Source organism: Lampris incognitus, chromosome 8, assembly GCF_029633865.1.
Source record: "Lampris incognitus isolate fLamInc1 chromosome 8, fLamInc1.hap2, whole genome shotgun sequence".
Taxonomy (NCBI): Eukaryota; Metazoa; Chordata; class Actinopteri; order Lampriformes; family Lampridae; genus Lampris; species Lampris incognitus.
The window spans coordinates 20,678,482-20,705,927 of NC_079218.1; the positions used below are offsets into that span (position 1 = coordinate 20,678,482).

Here is a 27,446-nt window from a genome sequence, read left to right on the forward strand (position 1 = left end):
TACATTACATACACTGTGTACCTTTTTGTGTTGGTAATCGATAAAGACTGGATATTGTATCGTATTGTCCTGTTAATTTTACCGTCTGTGCTTCTTATTTGCACCTATTCACCTTAATCCTGACTGTAACACGACTGTACCCAAACCCTATTTAAACATAAGACACCAGTGATGAGGCTGTTGGCTCTTTTTTTTGATATAGGACATTATTCCATTATTTGGGAATAACTGTAAAACTACAATATAACAATGATTATGACTCATAATAACACAATATTTAAATCGTACCAGGTGAGACCCGTTTATTGTGTTTTTTTATTAGTCATCTCCATTAGCTTTTAGTATAGCATGTTGTGATGGCCTTTTTTTGTACAAACAAATGACTTTGAAAGTGCTTTGAAATTACCAGGACATATAAAACAAAGAGGAGCATCAGAGCGACACGATTCTGAAGGACAACTTTCATTAAATCGACTTATAGCTTGAGAATGAACCCAAGTGAAATTGTACATTCCACATTCCATGTTTGACTGTTTCAGACTTAGAGGTTCTTGGACTTGTCCCTGTTGTTCATGTACTTCTGGTAAACCACTCCCAGTGTGGTAAAGAAGTTCCCCATGAAGAGCATCAGGTAGGAACAGCCGCACATCACCACCTGAGGCAAAGAAAGAAAGGGCATTGTATTGACAAGTCAAACATGACAGCAGACCAGTATTTTCTTTTGTTCTCATCTTGACAAACAGTCAAGATGTAACATTTCTGAAAACAATATAATGCCACCCCCCCCCTAAAAAATAAAAAAATAAAAAACATTTTTAATGCTTCTTGCAGCAGGACAGCAATCAGTACTTGACAGATGAGCTTATCATTTGGAGAGAGAATGACACAACGAATATTGTGCAATAAATAGGTTATTACTCTGTCTTTAAACTAATTATGCATTACAGAGCACATAAATACAACTGCTCACATTGGGAACTGCAAACTACATTTCCTGGAGAAAATGAAAAGTGGGCTAGATTAAAGTGTTGGCAAGGTGGTTGAAAGCGGTAACATGATTTGAACTGTGACATCATCAGCCCTCTCGAATGTTTAAATAATATTGATCAGCTGCATACAGCTCAATAGTAGAATCGTCTTCTTCTTTCGGCTTCTTCCCTGTTTTTCGGGGGTCACCACAGGAGATTTTACAGTTTCCATTGGTATCCTATGAGGGCACAGCACCAATGGCGGCCATTGTTAACTTGGGCCTCAACTGATCCAGTATGGTCTTGTCAGTCCGCATACTGATTTGGCAAAATTTTGCATCGGATGCCCTTCCTGACACAACAACTAACCCTATGGACGGGGGCACAGGTAAAGTGCTGGATGCCATCCCAGTAGTCATGTACTTGCGCCCATGCCTGTTGCTTTACATCTCAATAGTAGAACAGCAACATTAATTAAAACACCGACTAACAGACCACCCCACTGAATTTCAATCTTTTTATTACACCTGACAAAAATTAGAAACTTCAATTACATTACATGTAGAAAAACCCAGTGGTAAAAAGTACCACTTGATACTTGGAGATTCTGGCTGTTACAACAGTAATCCTTTAGTTTTTACAGATTAAGACCTTTAATGGTCCAAAACTTAAGTGAGGTAGGACATTCGAATATTAGAAATCCATTGTAAAATGTAAACAAGTGCCTACCCAATTGGACTCAGTAGAAAAAGAAAGAAAGAAGAAAGCAACATTGTTTTGTCATTGTATTCTTACAACAATTGTGTTATCTGCATTTAACCCATCCTATTGTATAGGAGCAGTGGGCAGTTGCAGCACTCGGGGACCCACTCCAGTTTTTCTTCCCATTGCCTTGGTCAGGGGCACAGGCAGGAGTATTAACCCTAACATACATGTCTTTTTGATGGTGGGAGGAAACCCACGCAGACACGGGGAGAACATGCAAACTCCATACAGAAGGACCTGGGACGGCCTGGGGTTCGAACCCAGGACCTTCTTGCTGTGAGGCAAGAGTGCTTACCACTGGGCCACCGTGCCACCAGCAGTGTAACAGCAGTGCTTCACATCTATGTTAGTGTCTTTATGCATGCTCAATAATCCATTCATTTATCATCATTCATCCATTCATTCAACTCAATAATTTATTCATTCATCCATTCATCTATGATACAGAGTTTCCTTGTCAACTTTAGAGATCGAATCACACATTTTTGCATTTGCCCTGCTAGTTTACTTGTTAGAATCTCAAATCATATTTTAATAAATACACCATTTGTGTTGGCTGTCACTTATACCCACAGGCCAGCTTCACATTTTACTTGTTGGTTATTAACATTTTTTTAAAAAAGCCTTTTTTTTACCTTTATTAAGACAGTGAAAGTGAAAAGGCAGACAGGAAATGGGAAAGAGAGAGAGACAGAGAGAGGAGAGACAGAGAGAGAGACAGAGAGAAAGAGAGAGAGAGGTATGACATGCAACAAAGATTGGAATTGAACCGGCGACGGTTGCGACCATCTGGGGTGCGCTGTAACCATTCGGCCACGGAGGCACCCTGATTTACACTCACCGGCCACTTTATTAGGCACACCTGTCCAACTGCTCGTTAACGCAAATTTCTAATCAGCCAATCACATGGCAGCAACTCAATGCATTTAGGCATGTAGACATGGTCAAGACGATCTGCTGCAGTTCAAACCGAGCATCAGAATGGGGAAGAAAGGTGATTTAAGTGACTTTGAACGTGGCATGGTTGTTGGTGCCAGACGGGCTGGTCTGAGTATTTCAGAAACTGCTGATCTACTGGGATTTTCACGCACAACCATCTCTAGGGTTTACAGAGAATGGTCCGAAAAAGAGAAAATATCCAGTGAGCGGCAGTTCTGTGGGCGAAAATGCCTTGTTGATGCCAGAGGTCAGAGGAGAATGGCCAGACTGGTTCCAGCTGATAGAAAGGCAACAGTAACTCAAATAACCACTCATTACAACCGAGGTATTCAGAAGAGCATCTCTGAACGCACAACACGTCGAACCTTGAGGCAGATGGGCTACAGCAGCAGAAGACCACACCGGGTGCCACTCCTGTCAGCTAAGAACAGGAAACTGAGGCTACAATTCGCACAGGCTCACCAAAATTGGACAATAGAAGATTGGAAAAACGTTGCCTGGTCTGATGAGTCTCGATTTATGCTGTGACATTCGGATGGTAGGGTCAGAATTTGGCGTCAACAACATGAAAGCATGGATCCATCCTGCCTTGTATCAACGGTTCAGGCTGGTGGTGGTGGTGTAATGGTGTGGGGGATATTTTCTTGGCACACTTTGGGCCCCTTAGTACCAGTTGAGCATCGTGTCAACGCCACAGCCTACCTGAGTATTGTTGCTGACCATGTCCATGCCTTTATGACCACAGTGTTCCCATCTTCTGATGGCTACTTCCAGCAGGATAACGCGCCATGTCATAAAGCTCGAATCATCTCAGACTGGTTTCTTGAACATGACAATGAGTTCACTGTACTCAAATGGCCTCCACAGTCACCAGATCTCAATCCAATAGAGCACCTTTGGGATGTGGTGGACCGGGAGATTCGCATCATGGATGTGCAGCCGACAAATCTGCAGCAACTGCGTGATGCTATCATGTCAATATGGACCAAACTCTCTGAAGAATGTTTCCAGTACCTTGTTGAATCTATGCCACGAAGGATTAAGGCAGTTCTGAAGGCGAAAGGGGGTCCAACCCGGTACTAGCAAGGTGTACCTAATAAAGTGGCCAGTGAGTGTATATATGCATATACATTTTTTTTTCTTCCCCTTTTTCTCCCTAATTGTACCTGGCCAATTACCCTGCTCTCTGAGCCGTTCTGGTCGCTGCTCCACCCCCTCTGCTAATCTGGGGACGGCTGCAGACTACCACATGCCTCCTCTGATACATATGTATTCACCAGCCGCTTCTTTTCACCTGACAGTGAGGGGTTTCGCCAGGGGGACGTAGCACGTGGGAGGATCACGCTATCCCCCCCAGTTCCCCCTCCCCCGAACAGGCACCCTGACCGATCAGAGGAGGCGCTAGTGCAGTGACCAGGACACATACCCACATCCGGCTTCCCAGCCAAAGACACAGCCAATTATGTCTGTAGGGATGCCCGACCAAGCCGGAGGTAACACAGGGATTCAAATTGGCGATCCCCGTTTTGGTAGGCAACGGACTAGACCGCTACGCTACCCGGATGCCAGATTAATAACATTCTTAATGAACAGAATCAGTATTTGGGCTCTCTGCTGGGGGCTCCATGCTGTGCTGGGAGTTCAAAACTGAATGTATTAAGTGATGGTGTGAAGGGCACTAACCTGCCATTCTTTACATTCAGGAAGCTGGGCCATTCTGAAGAGCGTTGTGCCATTGTAGAGCTGCCAGAACTGTGACACAAGGGAGAGGCAGTCATAAATGGGTTGACGCGATTACCCTGTTATCATTAGTCAATAATAAACCTTCCTAATACTTTTATGGTCATCAATCTTTACAATGAGGATCATGAACAGTAAAACAAAAACCAGAAAAGGGGAACTGATGGACAGACTTAGCTCCTAGTATGAGATCTAAGTGTTAGTTGTCTATCCAAAACTGAAATCTTGAAAAAAAAAAAATCATCACTAAAGGTGCTGTGGTGGAGTAAAATATCCATACATTAGCAAAGCTGTCTAAAACAGTGTGAAATGTGCCCACAATGTTACTACTGGACCTCAACAATGAAAACTAAAGCCACAAAACCATTACAGAGCTTTCTTGAGTTTTTGGAGCTATCAAGTTAGCATTCACATTGGCTGGGCAACACCCTGCTGATAATATTGATGTTATAATATTGTCAACAGTAACACAGAGATATCAAATGATGGTATGCCTTGGTTGTGAAAGACAAGAGGCTCTAGCTTCCGGGTCATTGCACAGTCGAAGGTGCTGGTGCTAGTTCACGGCACACCTGTTTGAGCATGCAGCACAACTCCTGGTACAGGCTCTTGTAATACCACGCATTGACTACTGCAACTCCTTACTGGCAAGTCTACCTGCATGCACTTTCAAACCTCTGCAAATGATCCAGAATGCAGCAGCGCGTCTGGTCTTTAACCAACCCAAACCAGCACATGTCACTCCGCTGTTCATATCCCTCCACTGGCTCCCTGTTGCTGTCCGCATCAAATTCAAAACCTTAATGCTTGCTTATAAAACAGCAACAAAAACAGCTCCCGCCTACCTGAACTCCCTCATTCAGGTCTACACCCAGTCTCACTCACTACGCTCTGCTAATGAAAGGTGCCTGGCACTTCCGCCACAACGGGGCCCTAAGTCACTAGCCAGACTCTTCTCTTCTGTACTTCCCTGCTGGTGGAACGACCACCAAACTCCATTCGATCCTCTGAGTCCCCCTCCATCTTTAAGAAGAAGCTAAAGACCCAGCTCTTTCATGAACACCTCCACACCTGATGGTATTAATATTAGAAGAAAAAAAATGTCACTTCCATATATTGCCATTGTGCACTGCCTGTTGACACCTATGTCCTATCGGACTTGAACCTGTTTTTTTTGGCACATACTTGCGTTGTCGCCTCCTGACTAGATCCTTGCTTGTGTTGTATTAACTCTCAGATGTACGTCCCTTTGGATAAAAGCGTCTGCTAAATGAAATTGTAACATTGTAACACTGTAAGGTATAGCCAATACTTTTTTGCTAATTTCGGGGAAATGCTGCGCTGGCGGTAATCGGGCGAATTGGAGATGCAGTTGTAAAGGGATTGGATTAGAAGGAATAAATGATCAGTGGGAGTGGTGGGGGATATCTTCAGTTGCAGCCAATCAAATCAGCTCCTCTCATTCCCTTTAAAAGCAACGTGCTCTCTGTTATGGCGAACTGCCAATTTCGTGATGGACAGCAGAAGTCCAGACTGGCTAAGGCAGAAAAGCGTCTCCCAGGAGGAAACTGATGTTCTTGTTTGGGAGGTGCAGAGTCACGAAGTGTGCAAACAACAGACATTAACACCAATTCCACTGTGATATGAGACAACATGCAAACATGATTATTTGACAGGCTACCGTTTAACGTGTCTTCATTCTCATTAGCATTTTTCCCTCTTTCCTGTGCATTACATGAACAAAGCAGGGGACCTTAAATAGTTGTGATCACGGATCAATTACTCAAGGCAATCAGTTTGTTCTTTCAGGTTGAATGAGATTAATTGAAATATTGAAATCTCCGTCACCATGTTGTTTCCATGCGAAATGACACATATTGACTTTTATTTTGGGAGACAATGACAAATGTGTAGATATTTTGTTTTGTGATTAAAAAGGTTTAGGACAGTAGTCGTTAGTTAAATTATTCACAAAATAGGCAAACATCCATCCATCCATCCATTATCCAAACCGCTTATCCTACTCAGGGTCGCGGGGATGCTGGAGCCTATCCCAGCAGTCTTTGGGTGGCAGGCGGGGAGGCACCCTGGACAGGTCGCCAGTCCATCATAGGAAATAGTACACAATTTAAATATATGTATAACATATGCAAAGGTGGCGTCTGTGATTTTGGATAAGTCTATGCTTAGTGCACCTTCATCTAAAGCCCGGAAACTCCCACACAACACCTGCGTCTGTGATAAGACCTGGTCTGACCAGGTGGAGACGCAGGCGTAATATTCGGTTTTATTTGACACCAAACTAGCACTGCATCACCTGATTTTGACTGACACATCCTCTACTGCGTCCCCACGCCCATTTCAGCACACGCAATGACATGGCGAGCCCGGAAATGAGCAAACACAACCAGGCGAGAGAAAAACCACCTTGCGTCCAACAAAATTGTTACTTCGTCTGTGTTAGCACTACTGCCAGCCTTGTGCCATCCGGAAGCTAGAGCCCAAGATGTATTTTAGTTGGTAAATTCCGATCACAAGGTTATTTAAGTAACAGTTCAGTCGTACATTTTTTCTTCAACAAAAGCACACAGAATATGTCAAATGTTATACTCTTTTCCAGGTCTGAAAAGGTATACCGCACATTGTAGGAAAACTAACTTCAAAATAAGAGTGAAAAATGAGAAGCAACTCAGTGTGATGAATTTCATACTGAAGTTAACCAAGCTCAGATGCTGATTGATACGACTAGACATATGACAATGTTAGCTTGCAGATATGCTTCTGAATGTAGTTAGTGCACTGAAAATATCTTGCAGATATGCTTCTGAATGTAGTTAGTGCACTGAAAATATCTTTTGCACATCGCATGTTATAGTACATAGCCTGGTCATCAGAAGTAGTACTTACTGTTAGAACTGCATATGTACTGAACCGTTTTCAAAGGTGTTAGAAGAGCACTACTGGGAGAGGACACTCACATGACCGAAGAACAGAAAGGGGAGTAGAAAGGTCAAACCTCTCCACATCCAGGACTGGAAACCCTCTGGACAAGAAAAAATGAAGGTGAGAGGATGGGAAATGAAGGTGAGGAACCCAGCTACATTTAACACCAATGGAAGACTGGATAAGGAAAATTTCTTTTCTTATTTTTCTCCCCTATTGTATCTGGCCAATTACCCCACTCTTTCGAGCAGTCCCGGTCGCTGCTCCACCCCCTCTGCCGATCCGGGGAGGGCTATAGACGTCCACATGCTTTCCCCCATACACGTGAAGTCGCCAGCCACTTCTTTTCACCTGACAAGTGAGGAGTTTCGCCAGGGGGATGTAGCGCATGGGAAGATCACGCTATGCCCCCCCAGTCCCCCCCCCCCGATTAGGTGCCCCAACTGACCAGTGGGGGCGTTAGTGCAGCAACCAGGACACATACCCACATCCAGCTTTCCACGCGCAGACACGGCCAATTGTGTCTGTAGGAACGCCCAACCAAGCCGGAGGTAACACGGGGATCCGAGCTGGCAATCCCCGTGTTGGTAGGCAATGGATGAAAATTATATTTTTTTGAAAATCAATTTAATTGCTGACTGACCTTTTTTGAAAATGAACTATATATAACATCAGTCTGAACACACCTTCATCCTGAACTGACCCACATGTGAAAATGAACAATAAATGTTTTGGGACCATGCTCAGCCATTTCCAGGTGTTTTTCATGACTAGAAAACTAGTCTTCAAATTTCTGGCTTTGCAAAACGCATGGGAACCCTGTGTATGCCATGACAGATCGCGCATACACAGAAAAACTCTCAAAGCCAACAACTCCTTAATAACAGAACACACAAAGAGAGTTGTGCTCCGCATCGGTGATGCTATGTGACCTTGTTATATTTGTGTGGTTGATATCAGACAAATAACATAAAATAAAATTTAAAAAAAAAAAAAAAAAAAACAGCAATAGTGACTACAAGTACTCTATGTACTCACCAACAGTCAAGTCCATATTATGTCTTTCTCCCAATGCTCTGAGCCTGTACAGACAGCCACTCTGGTAGTAGTACTGTAGAAACTGGACAAAGCCTTCGCAAAAAGACGAGGGGAATGAACTTAACAACAGTATGACCCTATATTGTAAGTCATCAGTTGTATGTTGAATGTTTTAATGTTGAGGTTTGACCAGAGTGTCTTACTTTGGTATAAGGAGTATGTTAGAAACTGATTCCTAAACATCTGGTAAAGAGCACCTTCAGGCCTGTGAATAAAGTGGACATTTGGTTACATTAGACTTATTTAGCAATACACAGGATGTGATGTAACAATCTTTGTACATAATTCCAAAGTTAAGCTTAGTCTTACCCTTGAGACCAACTAAGATAACTGACTAGTGTTTTAAACCACTTCCTGATCCAATGTACTAACCTGTCAGAGGTTATCGTAGACAAAGAGGATATCACAGAGCCAAGTCATATTTTTACCTCTATAGAAAACACATATTCTGCACTTCCAATTTCTGGGATGTTTGGCCACCCCCCCCTTCCCATCCACCCCTGTATGTCTGTGTTATGCTTATCTGTTGTCTTGTTTCACCGCCATTTATTGTAAAGCGACTTTGAGTGTAAGAAAAGTGCTATATACGTTTATTAATATTATTCACTGTGCATTTAGTTCACCCAGACTATTGTGCTGAGAGAAATGCATTTTATTTTGTCATCGTACGATTACAATGAATTTGTTCTCTGCATTTACGCCATCCTATTGTATAGATGCAGTGGGCAGTTGCAGCGCCTGGGGACCAACTCCAGTTCTTCTTTCCACTGCCTTGCTCGGGGGCACAGGCAGGAATATTAACCCTAACATGTATGTCTTTTTGATGGTGGGAGGAAACCGGAGCACCCGGAGCAAAACAACACAGACACGGGGAGAACATGCAAACTCCACACAGAAAGGACCTGGGACAGCCTGGGATTCGAACCCAGGACCTTCTTGCTGTGAGGCAACAGCGCTAACCACTGGGCCACCATGCTGCTCAGGGAGCAGTACTTAACATTAGAAAGCCTAAAGACCTTGGTTAATGGAGTATTACTTTTTTAACTTTTTCTTGGACACTGTAAATGCAACAGTCTTGTCTTTACGTGACTTTTCCTAAATATTTGAGCTTTAATGGAATGAGTTTTAAAAACTGTAAAATTGATCTTGAAGACTAAAATGCTAAGGAGGACAGATATAGCGGACCAAGCTCTTACAAGACCTTTATCGACTGAGACTAACTACATCAAGTCAAGTCAAGTTTATCATTAATAGCTGAAGCCCAGGTTCAACCATGATATTCTGTTTCAAAAACCACTGTAATTACCTCATGTCACCCTAGATTCTGGTAAATTAAAAAAGGCAACAAGCTTCAGGATTGTAACTCACACACTTTTCACTGTCCAAAGAAACAATTAGTATCGATTATGTGTTATAATAATGATATATTATCACTAAGCAGTTAGCATAATAATAATGTAACTATATTACCATTAAGTGGCCTATAGATATATAAATATGACTCACCAAGTGAGCATGACACCAGATAGGAAAGTTGACACATAGTGATGAAAGACCCACCAGCCCTTGATCCTGAAACAACATGGAAGACAGCAATTGAGGGATATGTAGAGCTGCTGTGAAGTTCTTGACTTTTAATTTGAACTTCCTGTGAAGTTCTTGACTTTTAATTTGAACTTCCCGCAACTTTCTGACATTTCTGAATGGAAACGGGCTCTCCTTGTAACAAGCGCTCTGCACGGTTCCTCCATCAAGATGCTAAAATACACCATGATGATAAATCTGGCAAAGTTTAACCTTGTACACTAATTCTATTACCAGTTTTACTCAAGTGTTCAGATATTTTAGGCAATGTGCAAACGTATCAAGCTTTTGATAATTTTTATACTTTTAAAACATATTTAATTCAACATTTTCCTCTCAATATGAGCTGCTTGCAACTCTTTATTGATATATGCCCTTTAAGCTTCATGACTACTGAACAGATATGGAGTAAGTTTACTGAACACAAATTCACCAAGCCCTTATTTGCTTAATACCAGTAGTGCTTCACATGTATGACACTGTTACCAAAGAAAACGTTTGACCGCGTCACATAAAAGGTGGAAGAGGATCATGTTATCTCCGTTTATCGAACCATAAAAAAATCATGGCACTGTAAGTCTGCCCTTCCACTGTATCTTTAGACTCATTTAGAGGTGACAGGTTGAATGTCATACATCCTTTACTGAAAAAAAAATTACAAAAAAATAAACGTACTTCATAAAAAATGATTTCCTCTAGAAATGAAAGGCAAATACCAAAATATATTGGAGGGAATACGTCCATCTGCGCCACCTAGTGCACACATTTTCTCCAGGACGTGCATCCTCTAACTCGTCTCTATCTGACCACATTACCCATTATCAGAAAACACCAACAGAGATGGTAATATAATTTTGAACCTTGAGCCGTTGCTGATGAGGATGCTCTCACGGATAGTTAGTGTACAGTAGTACCACACTAGCAGGAAGTTAAACAGGGCATCTAAGACTCTAAAAAAAAAGGACAAAAACATACATTAGAAAACCACTGGCAACAATCCCAAAAAAACACATTTAGAAAGGAAATTTCACACACTCAAACATTCAAATTTCCGCAAACCTGGAGAAAAAATGTCTAATTCAATTTATTCAGCAATACTTGACTTGAGATATTACATATACATCAGACTGATGATGTAAGACTGATAGGTTTCATATCTTATTCTGAAATTTATCAACACTACACCATGAAAGGAGCCTGCCAAATATTTTTGACAGTACAATTTTAAAACATTTTTCTTTGAGCACACATGAACAGCAGCCTAGGCCATTTACAACAGGAAGCTTTACCTGTAGCTTAACAAAACACAACAGAAGGAGATCAGGAAGATGATGACTGTGACCACTAATTTAAACTTCTCATATTCATCTTTGTAGGCAAATCTTTGGGGGAGAAGGAACAGAATAATTAACGTTTAGTTGATGCTGACCTTATAATGTAGTGGTAATAGTATTCTTGTGTTCTTCAAGACAAAGTGACTTACTTGGATTGTTTATTTAGGAGTGTCACATTGACGTTCCCTAGGACAAGTGTGAGGTATAACCTGAAGAAAAAAAAAAGGACGCAAAGCAGTGCAAGTTATTCCAGGAATCCTTTTACCATCATTCTATTCTGGCATTCTAAAAATGTGTATTTAGTTAACAATTACATAACTGCATGCAAATTTAAATGAAATTATCTGTAGCAACAAACATGAGCCTCCACACTACAAACACCAGCAGTTTGTGAATTTGAATGTTAGAAAACGAAGATTCATTAATAATCTATATGCGGAATGACATTTTGCAAATCAAAAGACGTATGATAAATCATGAAAATAATCGAACCCGTTCTTCTTTGGCAAGAAAGCTTCCATCTCGAGGAAGACATTCGGCCTGTCCTTGATCGCATCCTGGACTTCATCTAAGGCACTCATTTCCTCTGGACTTAATTTTTCTGTTCCATGTCTTTCTTTGCATCTAAACATAGAAAAGCATAGTATGATCTCACAGATATCATGGCTAGAAAGCAAAGCGGTTTGTTTCTATAAATCTAGGCAAAGGCACCTTCCGTTTTTCTTTTTTTGCAAATCATAAGTCATGTAATCATAAGTCAAATCATAAGGTACTGTAAAGAAGCTGGCTCAGCTCAGTGTATACTTACTCTTTCAGCGACGCAGCAAGTTCTTTCAGCTTCTTTCTCTGACGTGCAATGGCACCGGAACAGTTGTTTTGCAATCTGGTTACCTCCTCAAGTTTCTGTTTATATAGCCGATGCGTCTCCTACCAGAAAAAGAGACAGACAACAAGAATAATATTTATTCTCAGTTAAGACTTTCTCACTTTTTTTTTTTTTTTTTTTTGCTGTGAGCTTCTAGACATGAACACAGTTTTAGGTTTACCTATTTGGGTGGGTGGTTAGTATGAATGCACTAGATGTACTAGGAAAGCGCTCTCCTCCACAATTCAACAATTATTCATTTTCTACTGTTTTACCTTTCAGTTGGTTCAGTTAATTTTCCTTCTCTATATACTTCAGTGGTGTTGCAGATGAAAATTACTACGCCATCAGGATGGAGAAGAGGATCACTTCAGATTCAATATCAGCTAATGGTTGCCCACAGCTAGTTGAAAAATTTGAAGCTAACAGAGATGCAAAAGTGTGGGTGGACCCACCAAACACTGCTGTAGCCATAAGCTGGGTTTTTGCTCAACCATCCCAGAATATTAACCTATTTTTTTAAGGCATTCCTTAGTACTTTTTCCTGTGTACTTTGGGTCATTGTTCTGTTGGAACACAAATTTTCAAACTCAACACTGATCTCTTGCTGACTGAAACAGGCTCTCTAACCTGCACATATCTCTATCCATCTTGCTCTTGATGTTTGGTATGTTTCACGTTCATTTAGGCCAAAGAGCTAAACCTTAGTCTCAACAGATCCACAAAATGGTTCTTAGTAGTAAAATAAAATCCCATTATCACACACTTCAATTTGATTTAGCGAAAGCAGGGCAAAAATAATGAGGGGTCAATGCTTTTTTTGAAGACTCTGTATTAAAAATCAATTTGCATCACATGATCAACTGAAAGAGAAATTTGGTCTTCCAACTCTTAATTGTTTTGATATTTGCAGATTTGACACCAAGTAAAAAAACTTTTTTTCCACAAGCTACCATTATTCTACTACATTTAAAAATGATCCCCCGCCCCCACCACACACACACATCTCCAGGATTGTAACCCATTTTGACAACAGAATTCCTTCGGTGAGCAAATGAGTGCATTAGAATTACATAAGAGTGGGCATCCAGGTAGCATAGTGGTCTATTCTGTTGCCTACTAACACGGGGATCGCCGGTTCGAATCCCTGTGTTACCTCCGGCTTGGTTGGGCGTCCATACAGACACAATTGGCCGTGTCTGCAGGTGGGAAGTCAGACGTGGGTATATGTCCTGGTCACTGCACAAGCTCCTCCTCTGGTCGGTCAGGGCGCCTGTTCAGGGGGGAGGGGGAACTGGGGGGAATGGCATGAGCCTCCCATGTGCTACGACACCCTGGCAAAACTCCTCACTGTCAGGTGAAAAGAAGCGGCTGGCGACTCCACATGTATCAGAGGAGGCATGTGGTAGTCTGCAGCCCTCCCTGGATCTGCAGAGGGGATGGAGCAGCGATCGGGACGGCTCAGAAGAGTGGGATAATTGGACAGGTACAACTGGGGTAAAAAAGAAAAGGGGGGGTCCAAAGGAAAAAAAGAATCATGTAACAGCACATTTCGGGAAACTTCAAGATTTCATTCCTGGTCCATTGTAAATACCAAATGATTTCACTTTTTATTAATAATAAATAGGATTTATAAAGACATTGCATGACTGTGTGATGAATGAAAGACTTCAGAAAAGACGTTAGCCCCATTACCTTTTGGCTATGAGCATTTCTAAACATTTATGAAGGAGAGTCTCTAACTTGTTTTCTAGACCGTACAAATGGGAAATGAAACCAAAAGTGGAATTGCAAATCTTTGAAAGTTCAGATTCCACTCATTTATCCGTGGCACAGCATGTTTGTAACAATAATACATTTTATTTATATAGCACCTTTCATTGTCATAGACAATCTCAAAGTGGTTGACAGTGGATTAAAGCAATAGAGACAGATAATAAAAAATATTACCTTGTTAAATTAAAAGCTTTTCTGAATAAGTGTCTTAAGGCTAGTTTTAAAAGAGGCCAGAATCTAGGGAGCCCTTATGTGGTCCAGGAGGGCGTTCAGAGATGGGGGGTGTCAGAGCAAAACGTCCAGTCTCCCGTTGAGCAGAGCTTCGTCTTGGGTGTATGGAGGGGCAAGCTGCTGCCAGACTGGAGATTACAGGAGGGATTGTGGGCAGTGAGCAGTTCTTTGAGGTATGGTGGTGCATTGCTGTGGATGCAATTGAAGGTTAATAGAATGGTTTTGAAGTTGATTCTGTGGGAGATGGGAAGTCAGTGCAGGGAAGCCAGGGTGGGGGTGTTGCGGCGGTGTTTCTGCACTCTCATCAGGATGCTGGCAGCACTTTTCTGGATGTACTGGAGCTTCTGGAGGCTCCTGCCTGGAATCACAATCAAGGGTGCATTGCAGTAGTCTAGCCTTGAGGGGCCAAATGTGTGGACGAGCTTCTCAGCATCAGCGAGAGTGAAGGTGGAATGGAGATTGGCAATGTTTTTAAGGTGGTAGAATGAGGTCTTGCAGAGATGTTTAATGTGGGAATCAAAGGTCAGGGAGGGGTCAACCTTGATACTGAGGTTGGTGATTGAGGAGGAAAGGGAGATTGTTTGGCCAGCAATAGTGAGGGGGGTTGTGGAAGAGTTTATCTGGTGATGGGCGCCAATGAGAAGGGCCTCAGTTTTGCTGCTGTTTAGCTGAAGGTAGTTGTGCTATATCCACGTCCTTATCTTCTTAGGGCAGATGTTGAGCCATGTGAAGACAGCAGATGGATTTGGGGAGTTTTGTTGTACAGTTGGGCGGCATGGTGGCACAGTGTTTAGCACGGTCGCCTCACAGCAAGAAGGTCCTGGGTTCGAGCCCCAGGGTAGTCCAACCTTCGGGGTTTTCCCGGGTCATCCACTGTGTGGAGTTTGCATGTTCTCCCCGTGTCTGCATGGGTTTCCTCCAGGTGCTCCGGTTTCCACCCACAGTCCAAAGACATGCAGGTCAGGTGAATTGGCTGTACTAAAAACTGTTCCTAGGTGTGAAAGTGTGTGTGTGGACTTCCGGTTATGGCGAGGGACTAGGAGGTTCAACCCAACAGACACATTTACATATTTGGGGATAAAAATTGTCCCTGAGGTGAATAAGATTGCTCAGTCAAATTATGAGCCCATCCTGGACGCTAGTATTGCTTCGATAGAGCGTTGGACATCCTTACCTATTTCAATGATCGGCAGGATTAATATCCTAAAGATGAATATACTTCCCAAATTTCTTTATTTGTTACAGAATATCCCCCTACCCCCTCCTTCATCTTTGTTCACGAAAATCAAGAAACTGTTTACCAACTTTATTTGGCAAAATAAACGTCCTAGATTACGTCTATCTTTACTTTATCTACCATATAATCGAGGAGGTCTGAAATGTCCAAATATCCAATGGTATTACTGGGCAGCACAATTAAGGTCGATTATGTTTTACTTCTCATCTGGAAGTCCCCCAGCTTGGATTGATCTGGAAGCCTGCTCTGTTAAACCGGGCTTACCATTGCACCTGTATTTGTATTCAGCAGACCGTAAATATCTGAAGAAAAATACAGACAACCCTATAATATTGAATATGATTTATGTTTGGTTCGATGCTTGTAAGTATTTGAATATAAATATGTCCCGGTCACGCTTCAGTCCTATTTGGGGTAATGCCAATTTCAAACCAGGGCAAAATGATAGGGGATTTAAATTATGGGCTGAAAAGGGGTTAAGGAAAGTACAAGACATGTACAGGGAGGAGGATGAAGTATTCATGTCCTTTGAGGAAATATCTACCAAGTATGACATTCCAAGGAATCATTTTTTCAAATATCTTCAGCTAAGGAGTTTTATATCATCCTGTCAAAGCCATTCATTAGACATTCCTACCATTTCTATATTAGAAGTTGCAGTCACAAAACACTTATGATAAAGGTTTAATTTCAACTATGTATGACTTATTTGTATCTGGATCTGATGAATAGTCAGAGACAAAACTGATATTATGGGAAGGAGATATAGAGGAGGACATATCTTTAGAAGAATGGAGTGAGGTATGTAAAGAGGCCCAGAGACAGACAGTTAGCAGCAACCTAAAGCTTCTACAATATAAATGGCTGATGCGTACATACACTACCGTTCAAAAGTTTGGGATCACATTGAAATGTCCATATTTTTGAAGGAAAAGCACTGTACTTTTCAATGAAGATAACTTTAAACTAGTCTTAACTTTAAAGAAATACACTCTATACATTGCTAATGTGGTAAATGACTATTCTAGCTGCAAATGTCTGGTTTTTGGTGCAATATCTACATAGGTGTATAGAGGCCCATTTCAAGCAACTATCACTCCAGTGTTCTAATGGTACAATGTGTTTGCTCATTGGCTCAGAAGGCTAATTGATGATTAGAAAACCCTTGTGCAATCATGTTCACACATCTGAAAACAGTTTAGCTCGTTACAGAAGCTACAAAACTGACCTTCCTTTGAGCAGATTGAGTTTCTGGAGCATCACATTTGTGGGGTCAATTAAACGCTCAAAATGGCCAGAAAAAGAGAACTTTCATCTGAAACTCGACAGTCTATTCTTGTTCTTAGAAATGAAGGCTATTCCATGCGAGAAATTGCTAAGGAATTGAAGATTTCCTCCACCGGTGTGTACTACTCCCTTCAGAGGACAGCACAAACAGGCTCTAACCAGAGTAGAAAAAGAAGTGGGAGGCCGCGTTGCACAACTGAGCAAGAAGATAAGTACATTAGAGTCTCTAGTTTGAGAAACAGACGCCTCACAGGTCCCCAACTGGCATCTTCATTAAATAGTACCCGCAAAACACCAGTGTCAACATCTACAGTGAAGAGGCGGCTGCGGGATTCTGGGCTTCAGGGCAGAGTGGCAAAGAAAAAGCCATATCTGAGACTGACCAATAAAAGAAAAAGATTAAGATGGGCAAAAGAACACAGACATTGGACAGAGGAAGACTGGAAAAAAGTGTTGTGGATGGATGAATCCAAGTTTGAGGTGTTTGGATCACAAAGAAGAACGTTTGTGAGACGCAGAACAAATGAAAAGATGCTGGAAGAATGCCTGACGCCATCTGTTAAGCATGGTGGAGGTAATGTGATGGTCTGGGGTTGCTTTGGTGCTGGTAAGGTGGGAGATTTGTACAGGGTAAAAGGGATTCTGAATAAGGAAGGCTATCACTCCATTTTGCAACGCCATGCCATACCCAGTGGACAGCGCTTGATTGGAGCCAATTTCATCCTACAACAGGACAATGACCCTAAACACACCTCCAAATTGTGCAAGAACTATTTAGAGCAGAAGCAGGCAGCTGGTATTCTATCGGTAATGGAGTGGCCAGCGCAGTCACCAGATCTGAACCCCATTGAGCTGTTGTGGGAGCAGCTTGACCGTATGGTACGCAAGAAGTGCCCATCCAACCAATCCAACTTGTGGGAGCTGCTTCTGGAAGCGTGGGGTGCAATTTCTCCAGATTACCTCAACAAATTAACAGCTAGAATGCCAAAGGTCTGCAATGCTGTAACTACTGCAAATGGAGGATTCTTTGACGAAAGCAAAGTTTGATGTAAAAAAAATCTTATTTCAAATACAAATCATTATTTCTAACCTTGTCAATGTCTTGACTCTATTTTCTATTCATTTCACAACATATGGTGGTGAATAAGTGTGACTTTTCATGGAAAACACAAAATTGTTTGGGTGATCCCAAACTTTTGAACGGTAGTGTATATAACTCCTGTTAAATTGCACAAGTTTAATGACAATATTCCGGATACCTGTATTAAGTGTAGTGAGGCAAGGGGGACGCTGTTTCACTGTATATGGGAATGTGTGGAAGCGAAAACCTTCTGGCAAGATGTTGTTGATATGATTGATCAAATTTTGTCAAAGAAATTACCATTGAGTCCAAAGCTTTTTATTCTTGGTTTATATCCTACCATCCCACATTTACATAGCAATGAGTTCAGATTTATAGATATGTGTATATTACAAGCAAAACGTGTAATTGCTCTTAATTGGAAAAGTGTTGATGGACCAAGAATGTGGGTTAAAGAAATGGTTTCAAACATGTCAATGGAAAAGATAATGTATATTGTTAGACGTAAACAAAGTGTTTTTGACAAAATCTGGGGATTGTTTCTGTACTTCTTAAGACATAATACTAATGTTGGTAACTTGCTTCAGCAAGAACAAGCTCTGGGGGAGTAGAACAACTCTATCTGATTGTTTATATGCGTAAAAGCAACTGAAAAAAACCACACCCTCTAATCAGTCTGTGAAAGAATTTTTTATTATTTTATTTTATTATTTTTATTATCTTCTTTAACCCTGCTTTGAATTGTATTACTTGTTATAGGGACGGGGTTATGGGGAGGGGGGTGAAAATGTTTGCTGTACTGTGCTATTACTTGTTTTGATGTAATTTGCAAACAAAATTCAATAAATATATTTCTTAAAAAAAAGAAAGTGTGTGTGTGTGTGTGTGTGTGTGTGTGTGTGTGTCAGCCCTTGATGGCCTGCTGGCCAGTCCAGGGTGTCTCCCCGCCTGCTACCCAATGACTGCTGGGATAGGCTCCAGCATCCCCGCAACCCTGATAGCAGGATAAGCAGTTTGGATAATGGCTGGATGGATGATGTACAGTTGTTGTGTCATCAGCATAGTAATGAAATGATATTCTGTGCTGGCTGTTGACACGACCAAGGGAGAGCATGTAAAGGGTGAACAGGATGGGGCCAAGGACAGATCCCTGTAGGACACTGCAGGAGACAAGAGTGGATCTGGGGCTTTGATGCCCCTAGGGAGACGAAATCAGTTCTGTTGGTAAGGTATGAGCTAAACCAGCTGAAGGCTAGTTCAGTGAGCCCAACGTAGTCCCAGGGGGCTTTAATCTATGGTGTCAAATCCTGAGCTGAGGTCGAGGAGAATCAGGATGGAGGGGGCACCATTGTCAGCCACCAGCAGAAGGCTTTTGGTGACAGTCAAAAGACCCATTTCCAAACCCAGCTCTCTGAAATGACCTCTGCCTACAAAAAATGTAAAATCTGCTACTGTAGAAAAAAATCTACTCTTTTTTTTCCCCTGACGTTTTTGAAACATTTCATAAACTACATCAACAAAATAAAAGAGTGACAAAAGTCCACACATGACTTTTACTTGGGCAATGCCTCCTATCCTTCAGTTGCCATAATTGTATGTGGAATTACAAAGCATACTGAATGTACAAATTTCTTTGATAATCTGGTAGCTCCTTAATTTTTCCACGCCTGTTTGTATTGTTTTGTATTGTTGTAGATCAGGGGTCAGGAACCTTTTTGACTGGGAGAGCCATAAAAGCCAAATATTTCTAAATATATTTCATTGAGAGCCATATAGTATTTTAACGTATAATAAATTAAATATGTCTTACTTTTAATGCGACTTCTGGTGCTGCATGGTGCGTATCGAAGTGCCGCTTTATATTTGACCGTTTCATCGATGCAATGTTATCATTGCACATTAGACATACCGCAGATCCTGCTCTCTCCACAAATGCAAATTCCTCTGTGCACGCAGCCTGGAATGCACGGTAACCACCGTGTTTTTTTCTTTTCGCCATCTTTTCCGTTACAAGGGTTGAAGCGGATAAACTAGTTGGCTATCTGATAAAATTGATTTCTTCACCTTTACAATGACCCGGACATGCTCGCGAGCCATTGGTTCCCGACCCGATCCACGGGTGACCCGTGAAATTTATCTTCAAAACTAATTTCTGTTTACTTTAAAATGACACAGTATTATTAAGAAATATCACAAATATTAAAAAATCAGTTCCAAACTGATTTTTTTTTTCAACTCAAAATTGTCTGGGAGCCATATGCCGTCACCGGAAGAGCCATATATGGCTCGCGAGCCATAGGTTCCCGACCGCTGTTGTAGATCCATTTGTTAGAGGAAAATATTTCTAGACAAAACAATGAAAAAAGTTGCCCTATTCTACCACATTGTTATGTAAATAAACATGGAGAGGTTAGTTAGTTAGGACGGTAAATAAATATGGAGTGCAGATGTTATCTTTTCAACTAAATGTCAATCATGTAACTCCAATACCCCAATTTTAGAGATACACCCCCTTCTTCCACCTCTTCCCCCCATAAGTGAGCATCTTAATTACATTACAATTCACAGTTATACACAGTTTCAGCTTGTCTGTGCCCGGTACATAATTTCGAAAAATGTCGATTTGTGGGGTGGGAGGCAATATGAGGGAGGGTGTGCCTCTGAAACCAGAGATGTGGAAATGCACCTCTGATTTTGACAATTTGTTAGTTTCTGCCGACTGACATCAGACTACCTCGAAATATCTGGTCCTACCTGTCAGGGTAGAGCTAACCTAGCCACTGACGATGCACAAGCTAGTGCATTCTTAGTGCCGGTCCCAAGCCCGGATAAATGGGGAGGGTTGTGTCAGGAAGGGCATCCAGTGTAAAATCTTTGCCAAATCAAATGCAGATCATGAATCCGATTTCCATACCGGATCAGTTGAGGCCCGAGTTACCAACGACCGCCACCAACAGTGAATGTTATAAAGAATTCATTATTTAAGTATAAACAGTGAGTGTTCAAAGAATTCATTATTTCAGTATAAACACTGAGCGTTATAAAGAATTCATTATTTCAATATAAACAGTGATTCTTATAAAGAATTCATTGTTTCACAGGGTGCCGGTGGAAACTATGCTACTGTTGGGCAAAGGAAAAGGAGAGGGGGAAAGGCATATCCAGAGGCAGTGGGAGAGAAGGAAGGGTACGAGTGTGGAGGTGAGAGTCGGAACTTTGAATGTTGGCACTATGACTGGTAAAGGGAGAGAGCTGGCTGATAGGATAGAGAGAAGAAAGGTAGGCATACTGTGTGCAAGAGACCAGGTGAAAGGGGAGTAAGGCCAGGAGCATCAGAGGAGGGTTCAAACTCTTCTACCATGGTGTGAATGGGAGGAGAAATTGGGTAGGGGTAATTCTGAAGGAAGAGTATGTCCAAGAGTGTGTTGGAGGTGAAGACAGTGTTGGACAGAGTAATGAGTATGAAGCTGGAAATCGAAGGTGTGTTGATGAATGTTATCAGTGCATATGCCCCTCAAGTTTGGTGTGAGATGGAAGAGAAAGAAGAATTCTGGAATTAATTGGATGAAGTGATGGAGCGTGTACCCAAGGAGGAGAGAGTGGTGATTGGAGCGGACTTCAATGGGCATGTTGGTGAAGGGAACAGAGGTCATGAGGAGGTGATGGGTAGGTATGGTGTTAAGGAGAGGACTGTGGAAGGACAGATGGTGGTCGATTTTGCGAAAAGGATGGAAATGGCTGTGGTGAATACATATTTCAAGAAGAGGGAGGAACACAGGGTGACATACAAGAGTGGAGGAAAGTGCACACAGGTGGACTATATCTTATGTAGAAGGCGCCATCTAAAAGGGATTGGAGACTGCAAGGTGGTGACAGGGGAGAACGTAGCTAGGCAGCATCGGATGGTGGTCTGTAGGATGACTTTGGAGACCAAGAAGAGGAAGCAAGTGAAGACACAGCCGAAGATCAAATGGTGGAAGTTGAAGAAGGAAGACTGTTGTGTGGAGCTCAGGCAGGAGTTAAGACAGGCACTGGGTGGTAGTGAAGAGTTGCCAGATGGCTGGACAACCACTGCAGAAATAGTGAGGGAGACAGCTAGGAAGGTACTTGGTGTGTCATCAGGACAGAGGAAGGAAGACAAGGAGACTTGGTGGTGGAATGAGGAAGTACAGCAAATTATACAGAGGAAAAGGTTGGCAAAGAAGAAGTGGGATAGTAAGAGCGATGAAGAAAGTAAACAGGAGTACAAGGAGATGCAGCGTAAAGCAAAGAGAGAGGTGGCAAAGGCAAAGGAAAAGGCGTATGTTGAGTTGTATGACAGATTAGACACTAAGGAAGGAGAAAAGGACTTGTACCGATTGGCTAGACAGAGGGACCAAGCTGCAAAGGATGTGCAGCAAGTTAGGGCGATCAAGGATAGAGATGGAAATGTGCTGACAAGCGAGGAGAGTGTGCGAAGAAGGTGGAAGGAATACTTTGAGGGGCTGATGAATGAAGAAAATGAGAGAGAGAGAAGGTTGGATGATGTAGGGATAGTGAATCAGGAAGTTCAGCGGATTAGCAAGGAGGAAGTGAGGGCAGCTATGAAGAGGATGAAGAGTGGAAAGGCAGTTGGTCCTGATGACATACCTGTGGAGGCATGGAGATGTTTAGGAGAGATGGCAGTGGAGTTTTTAACTAGATTGTTTAACACAATCCTGGAAAGTGAGAGGATGCCTGAGGAGTGGAGAAGAAGCATACTGGTACCGATTTTCAAGAACAAGGGCGATGTGCAGAACTGTAACAACTACAGAGGTATAAAGTTGATCAGCCACAGCATGAAGATTTGGGAAAGAGTAATAGAAGCTAGGTTAAGAGGAGAGGTGATGATCAGCGAGCAGCAGTTTGGGTTCATGCCACGAAAGAGCACCACAGATGCGATGTTTGCTTTGAGAATGTTGATTGAGAAGTATAGAGAAGGCCAGAAAGAGTTGCATTGTGTCTTTGTAGATTTAGAGAAAGCTTATGACAGAGTGCCGAGAGAGGAGGTGTGGTATTGTATGAGGAAGTCAGGAGTTGCAGAGAAGTATGTAGGAGTGGTGCAGGATATGTATGAGGGAAGTGTGACAATGGTGAGGTGTGCGGTTGGAATGACAGATGGGTTCAAGGTGGAGGTGGGATTACATCAAGGATCGGCTCTGAGCCCTTTCTTGTTTGCAATGGTGATGGACAGGTTGACGGACAAGATCAGGCAGGAGTCTCCATGGACGATGATGTTCGCGGATGACATTGTGATCTGTAGCGAGAGTAGAGTGCAGGTTGAGGAGAGCCTGTAGAGGTGGAGGTATGCACTGGAGAGAAGAGGAATGAAAGTCAGTAGGAGCAAGACGGAATACCTATGCGTGAATGAGAGAGAGGACAGTGGAATGGTCAGGATGCAAGGAGTGGAGGTGACAAAGGCATTTGAGTTTAAATACTTGGGGTCAACTGTCCAAAGTAACGGGGAGTGCAGTAGAGAGGTGAAAAAGAGAGTGCAGGCAGGTTGGAGTGGGTGGAGAAGTGTGTCAGGAGTGATTTGCGACAGAAGGGTACCAGCAAGAGTTAAAGGGAAAGTTTAAAAGATGGTTGTGAGACCAGCTATGTTATATGGTTTGGAGACAGTGGCACTGACGAAAAGACAGGAGGCGGAGCTGGAGGTGGCAGAGTTGAAGATGCTAAGATTTTCACTGGGAGTAACGAAGAAGGACAGGATTAGGAACGATTATATTAGAGGGACCGCTCAGGTTGGACGGTTTGGAGACAAAGCAAGAGAGGCAAGATTGAGATGGCTTGGACATGTGTGGAGGAGAGATGTTGGGTATATTGGGAGAAGGATGCTGAATATGGAGCTGCCAGGGAAGAGGAGAAGAGGAAGGCCAAAGAGGAGGTTTATGGATGTGGTGAGGGAAGACATGCAGGTGGCTGGTGTGACAGAGGAAGACGCAGAAGACAGGAAGAAATGGAAACGGATGATCCGCTGTGGCGACCCCTAACGGGAGCAGCCGAAAGTAGTAGTAGTAGTAGTTTCATGAGTTAGAAGACAAGCAGCTTGAAAACAAATCAAAGCAAAAAAGTGATCCATCCATCCATCCATCCATTATCCAAACCACTTATCCAGCTCAAGGTCGCGGGGATGCTGGAGCCTATCCCAGCAGTCATTAGGCAGCAGGCGGGGAGACACCCTGGACAGGTTGCCAGTCCATCACAGAGCCCACAAACACACACACACACACACACACACACCCACCTAGGGACAATTTAGTATGGCCGATTCACCTGACCTACATGTCTTTGGACTGTGGGAGGAAACCGGAGCACCTGGAGGGAACCCACACAGACACGGAGAGAACATGTAAACTCGACACAGAGGATGACCCGGGATGGCCGCCAAGGTTGGACTACCCTGGGGCTTGAACCCAGGACCTTCTTGCTGTGAGGCAACCGCGCTAACCATTGCGCCACCGTGCCACCCCCAAGTGTTAGCTGTTACAAGCAAAAAAGTGATTTTGGATTTAATAAGCCATGGAAACAGATGGAGCCAGGATCTTGTGTTTTTACATGAGATCTATATCGTATAAAAAGTCACAGAACATACTAAGAACACACACACACACACACACACACACACACACACACACACAAACACACACACACACCATCCATACCCTGGCCATAGGCTACACTACTTGTCCCGTACAACCAGAACTCCTGCACTGCACTTTACTGTATGTATATCTATGTCCATATTGCATTTATATATATTCTTGATATATTTCTGGGTAAACAATAGAGGCAGTGGTTACTGCCATTTGCACATGGTCCACTGCAAGCAGTGTACTCTTGTACATAATTTGTGTCTTCTACATCTATAACTGGCGTGTACCTTCGTGTATAACCCAATATCACACATTTGCCTCAGGGGGCTTTACAGAAACACAACATACTGTCCTTAGACTCTCGCATCGGATAAGGAACAACTCCCTAAAAAAATAAAAAAAACCTTTAAGGGAGAAAATTTGGGAAGAAACCTCAGGGAGAGAGACAAAGGTGGGATCTCTCTCCCAAGACGGACAGACGTGCAATGGAAGTTGTGTGTACAGAATAGAACACAATTTACAGAATACAGCATTGAAAAAGGATAACAGAATTGTAACAGAATTATAAGATATAAGAAGAATGTGACGAGGACGCTAAGCAGCGTCCAGACGCCACCTGAACAGCCTAGGACCTGAGCAAACGCGACCACCATCAAAACTGTAAATCATTTTGTTAATCATTTGTCCTCCGATGTCGAAAACAACATTAGGATATTCAGAGATACCAATAGTTTTGCCTTCCAGGTAACCTTTGAAACACCCAGCCACAGCAAACACATGATTGACGTAGCAAATAATGCTGCTACAAAATGCCCATACCATTACAACAACCTGGCACATGCGCCCCCCAGTCTGAATCCAGTGTTATCTAAAGGGGCGCCAATTCAGCCCAGGAGGTCTCCCCCCCATGATCTGACATATGAAAACAAGCGAGTTATGACTCCAGTTTCGAATGATCCATGTCGTCTCGCTTTTAATGGCCGAAATTTCACTTTTTTGGGGGGAGGGGGAGGGGGAGGGAGCAGCTGTCTTTCTTAATGGCATGGCGTGATCCACACTTCTTCCTTTTTCACCCTCGTCCAATTTTTAGCACCCCTCGCGAAGAGGCTGCCTACCTGAACTTGCTGGTAGTCCTTCTCCAAGTCCCCCCATTCTTGTAAGCATTCGGCGAAACCGGTTGGGTTGAACAACATTTTTTTAAATTATTATTTTGTTTGTATTATACTCTTGACAAATTAAAGCGCCTGTGAGTGGGTGTAATGGCTCCCTCCGCCGTGCAACAGTTGGACAAAGCTGTACGTGCTGTCATTTCTGCGACGTACGACGTGCCGTTATCGATCCCCGCCTACACCAATGAAATGTCCCGCTGTTCTTCTTGGAGTCATTTCCACAGTCTTAGCCAATCAGCGTCCCCAAACAGCTGCTTGGGGGCCGACCTCTATAGTTAGAGACAACATTACGTCATTCGGGCAGAGTAATCAACTTTTTCCTCATAAACCACCATAATTAGTTTCCATAATTTTAGTGCGCATTAGAAGTATATTAAAAGTATCTCAGGTTTTTCATTTTGATTATTTCCGTCCTCAAGACTGGAATATACCTCCCGCGACCCTGAGAGCAGGATAAGCGGTTCGGAAAATGGATGGATGGATATTCCATACATTGTGGGAAGGTCTGAGGCTATCTTTAGGCAACCCCTTCCGAGACTTTAGTACTCATATTATGCTTTTATGAAATCAGGATTATTTAAACGTAGCATCATTCAGGACGCTGCATTCTTTGTTGAGCATGGTTCAAGGACAATGGCTGCATATTTTAGTCTTACACTTTATATTTTTCACACCTCAGAGTAACATAACATTTTTAAAAAATTATCAAGTGCTGAAAAAGCAGGAAAATAAAACAATTGTCCGGTTGCAAAATAATCAATGAAACTACAATCAGCCAACCTGCAGTGGGAAAAAAGTCTTCATATGGACCAAATTATAAAGAAGGCCAAACTATAAGCTTAAACATGAAGCCACGGGCTCACTTACGTCTGCTCAAAGGTTAGCTATTCATGTCACATTAAAATTATAATAGCGGAGCCGATTTTGAACGTTTTTTACGTAGCAATACTAACGAAGGGATCTGGGACTTGGAGACATTTGAAATATTTTGTTAATTTTAAGTAGATAGAACAGATTAGGCAAGGTAATGAAACTCAGGCGGGGGGGGGTGGATTTTGAATAAGTGACACTGTGGAGGTTGGGTATGTTTAGGATTGAGTGCATTATTTTGAAAGCATACAGTTGAAAATGACCTCACTCAGATAAAGTGGATGTAATATATTCGCTATATTATCTGGATGTATCTTATACTGCTAATATATCCATAACAGTGATTTGAGCCGGAGACCAATTCCCAACGTCTGGTCCTCTTTATTGCAACTCTCCGACTGTCGCAGCAGTCAACATCCGGGGTATATGAGAGCCTAGCTTAACCACCACTAGGTAGCACTGTTGGTCTACTACACTCCTTCCCCTTAAACTATGAAGTTCCCCTAATAAAATATTATCACTCTAAAACATGCTGATATGGCAAATTACTTTCAACATCTTTTACTTGGTCATTACTGGTTACACAACCCACTTCGACCCACATTTGCCCATTTACATGTCAGTCTCAGGAACTCTTTTTCACATTTTTTTCTGAACAGGAGTTGAACAATTTAGTCTCTCAGGACTCTTTTATTCAGGAACTCGCTGATCTTACAGAGACAGTCGTTTTGGAGGTGCCCTCTCTCTCTGAGGGTACCGGCGCTCAACCACCTCAGGGGAAGTGGATGCTCGGTGAGGAGGTGACACGGCCTTGCCCACCGAACCTTGTAAGGGTGTTGCAAGCTTCTCCGGAGCCTGCATCCTTGGAACGGGTGTATCGTCAGGTGAGTACGGGCTAGCACCTACGGCTCCAGGTGTGCCTTTCCCCCCCAAATCCGCAACTGC

General features: G+C 42.6%; 1 protein-coding gene across 2 annotated transcripts; it reads right to left on the reverse strand.

Annotated features, from left to right (window-relative positions):
• Positions 1-282: 282 nt before the first annotated feature.
• On the reverse strand, positions 283-25,800 carry LOC130116685 (ion channel TACAN-like). Of its 2 annotated transcripts, none has more exons than XM_056284678.1 (12): positions 25,578-25,800; positions 12,180-12,298; positions 11,864-11,995; positions 11,521-11,580; positions 11,327-11,419; positions 10,898-10,987; positions 9,960-10,025; positions 8,597-8,658; positions 8,394-8,486; positions 7,391-7,455; positions 4,356-4,424; positions 283-655 (listed from the first exon to the last, which is right to left on the reverse strand). In XM_056284678.1, exons 1-12 carry the CDS (start codon positions 25,653-25,655, stop codon positions 542-544), a joined length of 1,041 nt encoding a protein of 346 aa, XP_056140653.1. In that variant the 5' UTR covers positions 25,656-25,800; the 3' UTR covers positions 283-541. The 2 variants fall into 2 exon arrangements, 1 of the variants encoding a protein (XP_056140653.1); XR_008810598.1 differs by having other exon boundaries at positions 589-655; positions 7,320-7,455.
• Positions 25,801-27,446: the final 1,646 nt, after the last annotated feature.

Coding starts and splice junctions, on each gene's coding strand:
- LOC130116685 (XM_056284678.1), bottom strand. CDS start 25,655: ATGTTGTTCAACCCAACCGGTTTCGCCGAATGCTTACAAGAATGGGGG. Junction 10,026..10,897: donor CTCATCAGCAACGGCTCAAG/GTTCAAAATTAT, acceptor ATGTTGTTTCAG/GATCAAGGGCTGGTGGGTCT. Junction 8,487..8,596: donor AACATACTCCTTATACCAAA/GTAAGACACTCT, acceptor CTTTTTGCGAAG/GCTTTGTCCAGTTTCTACAG.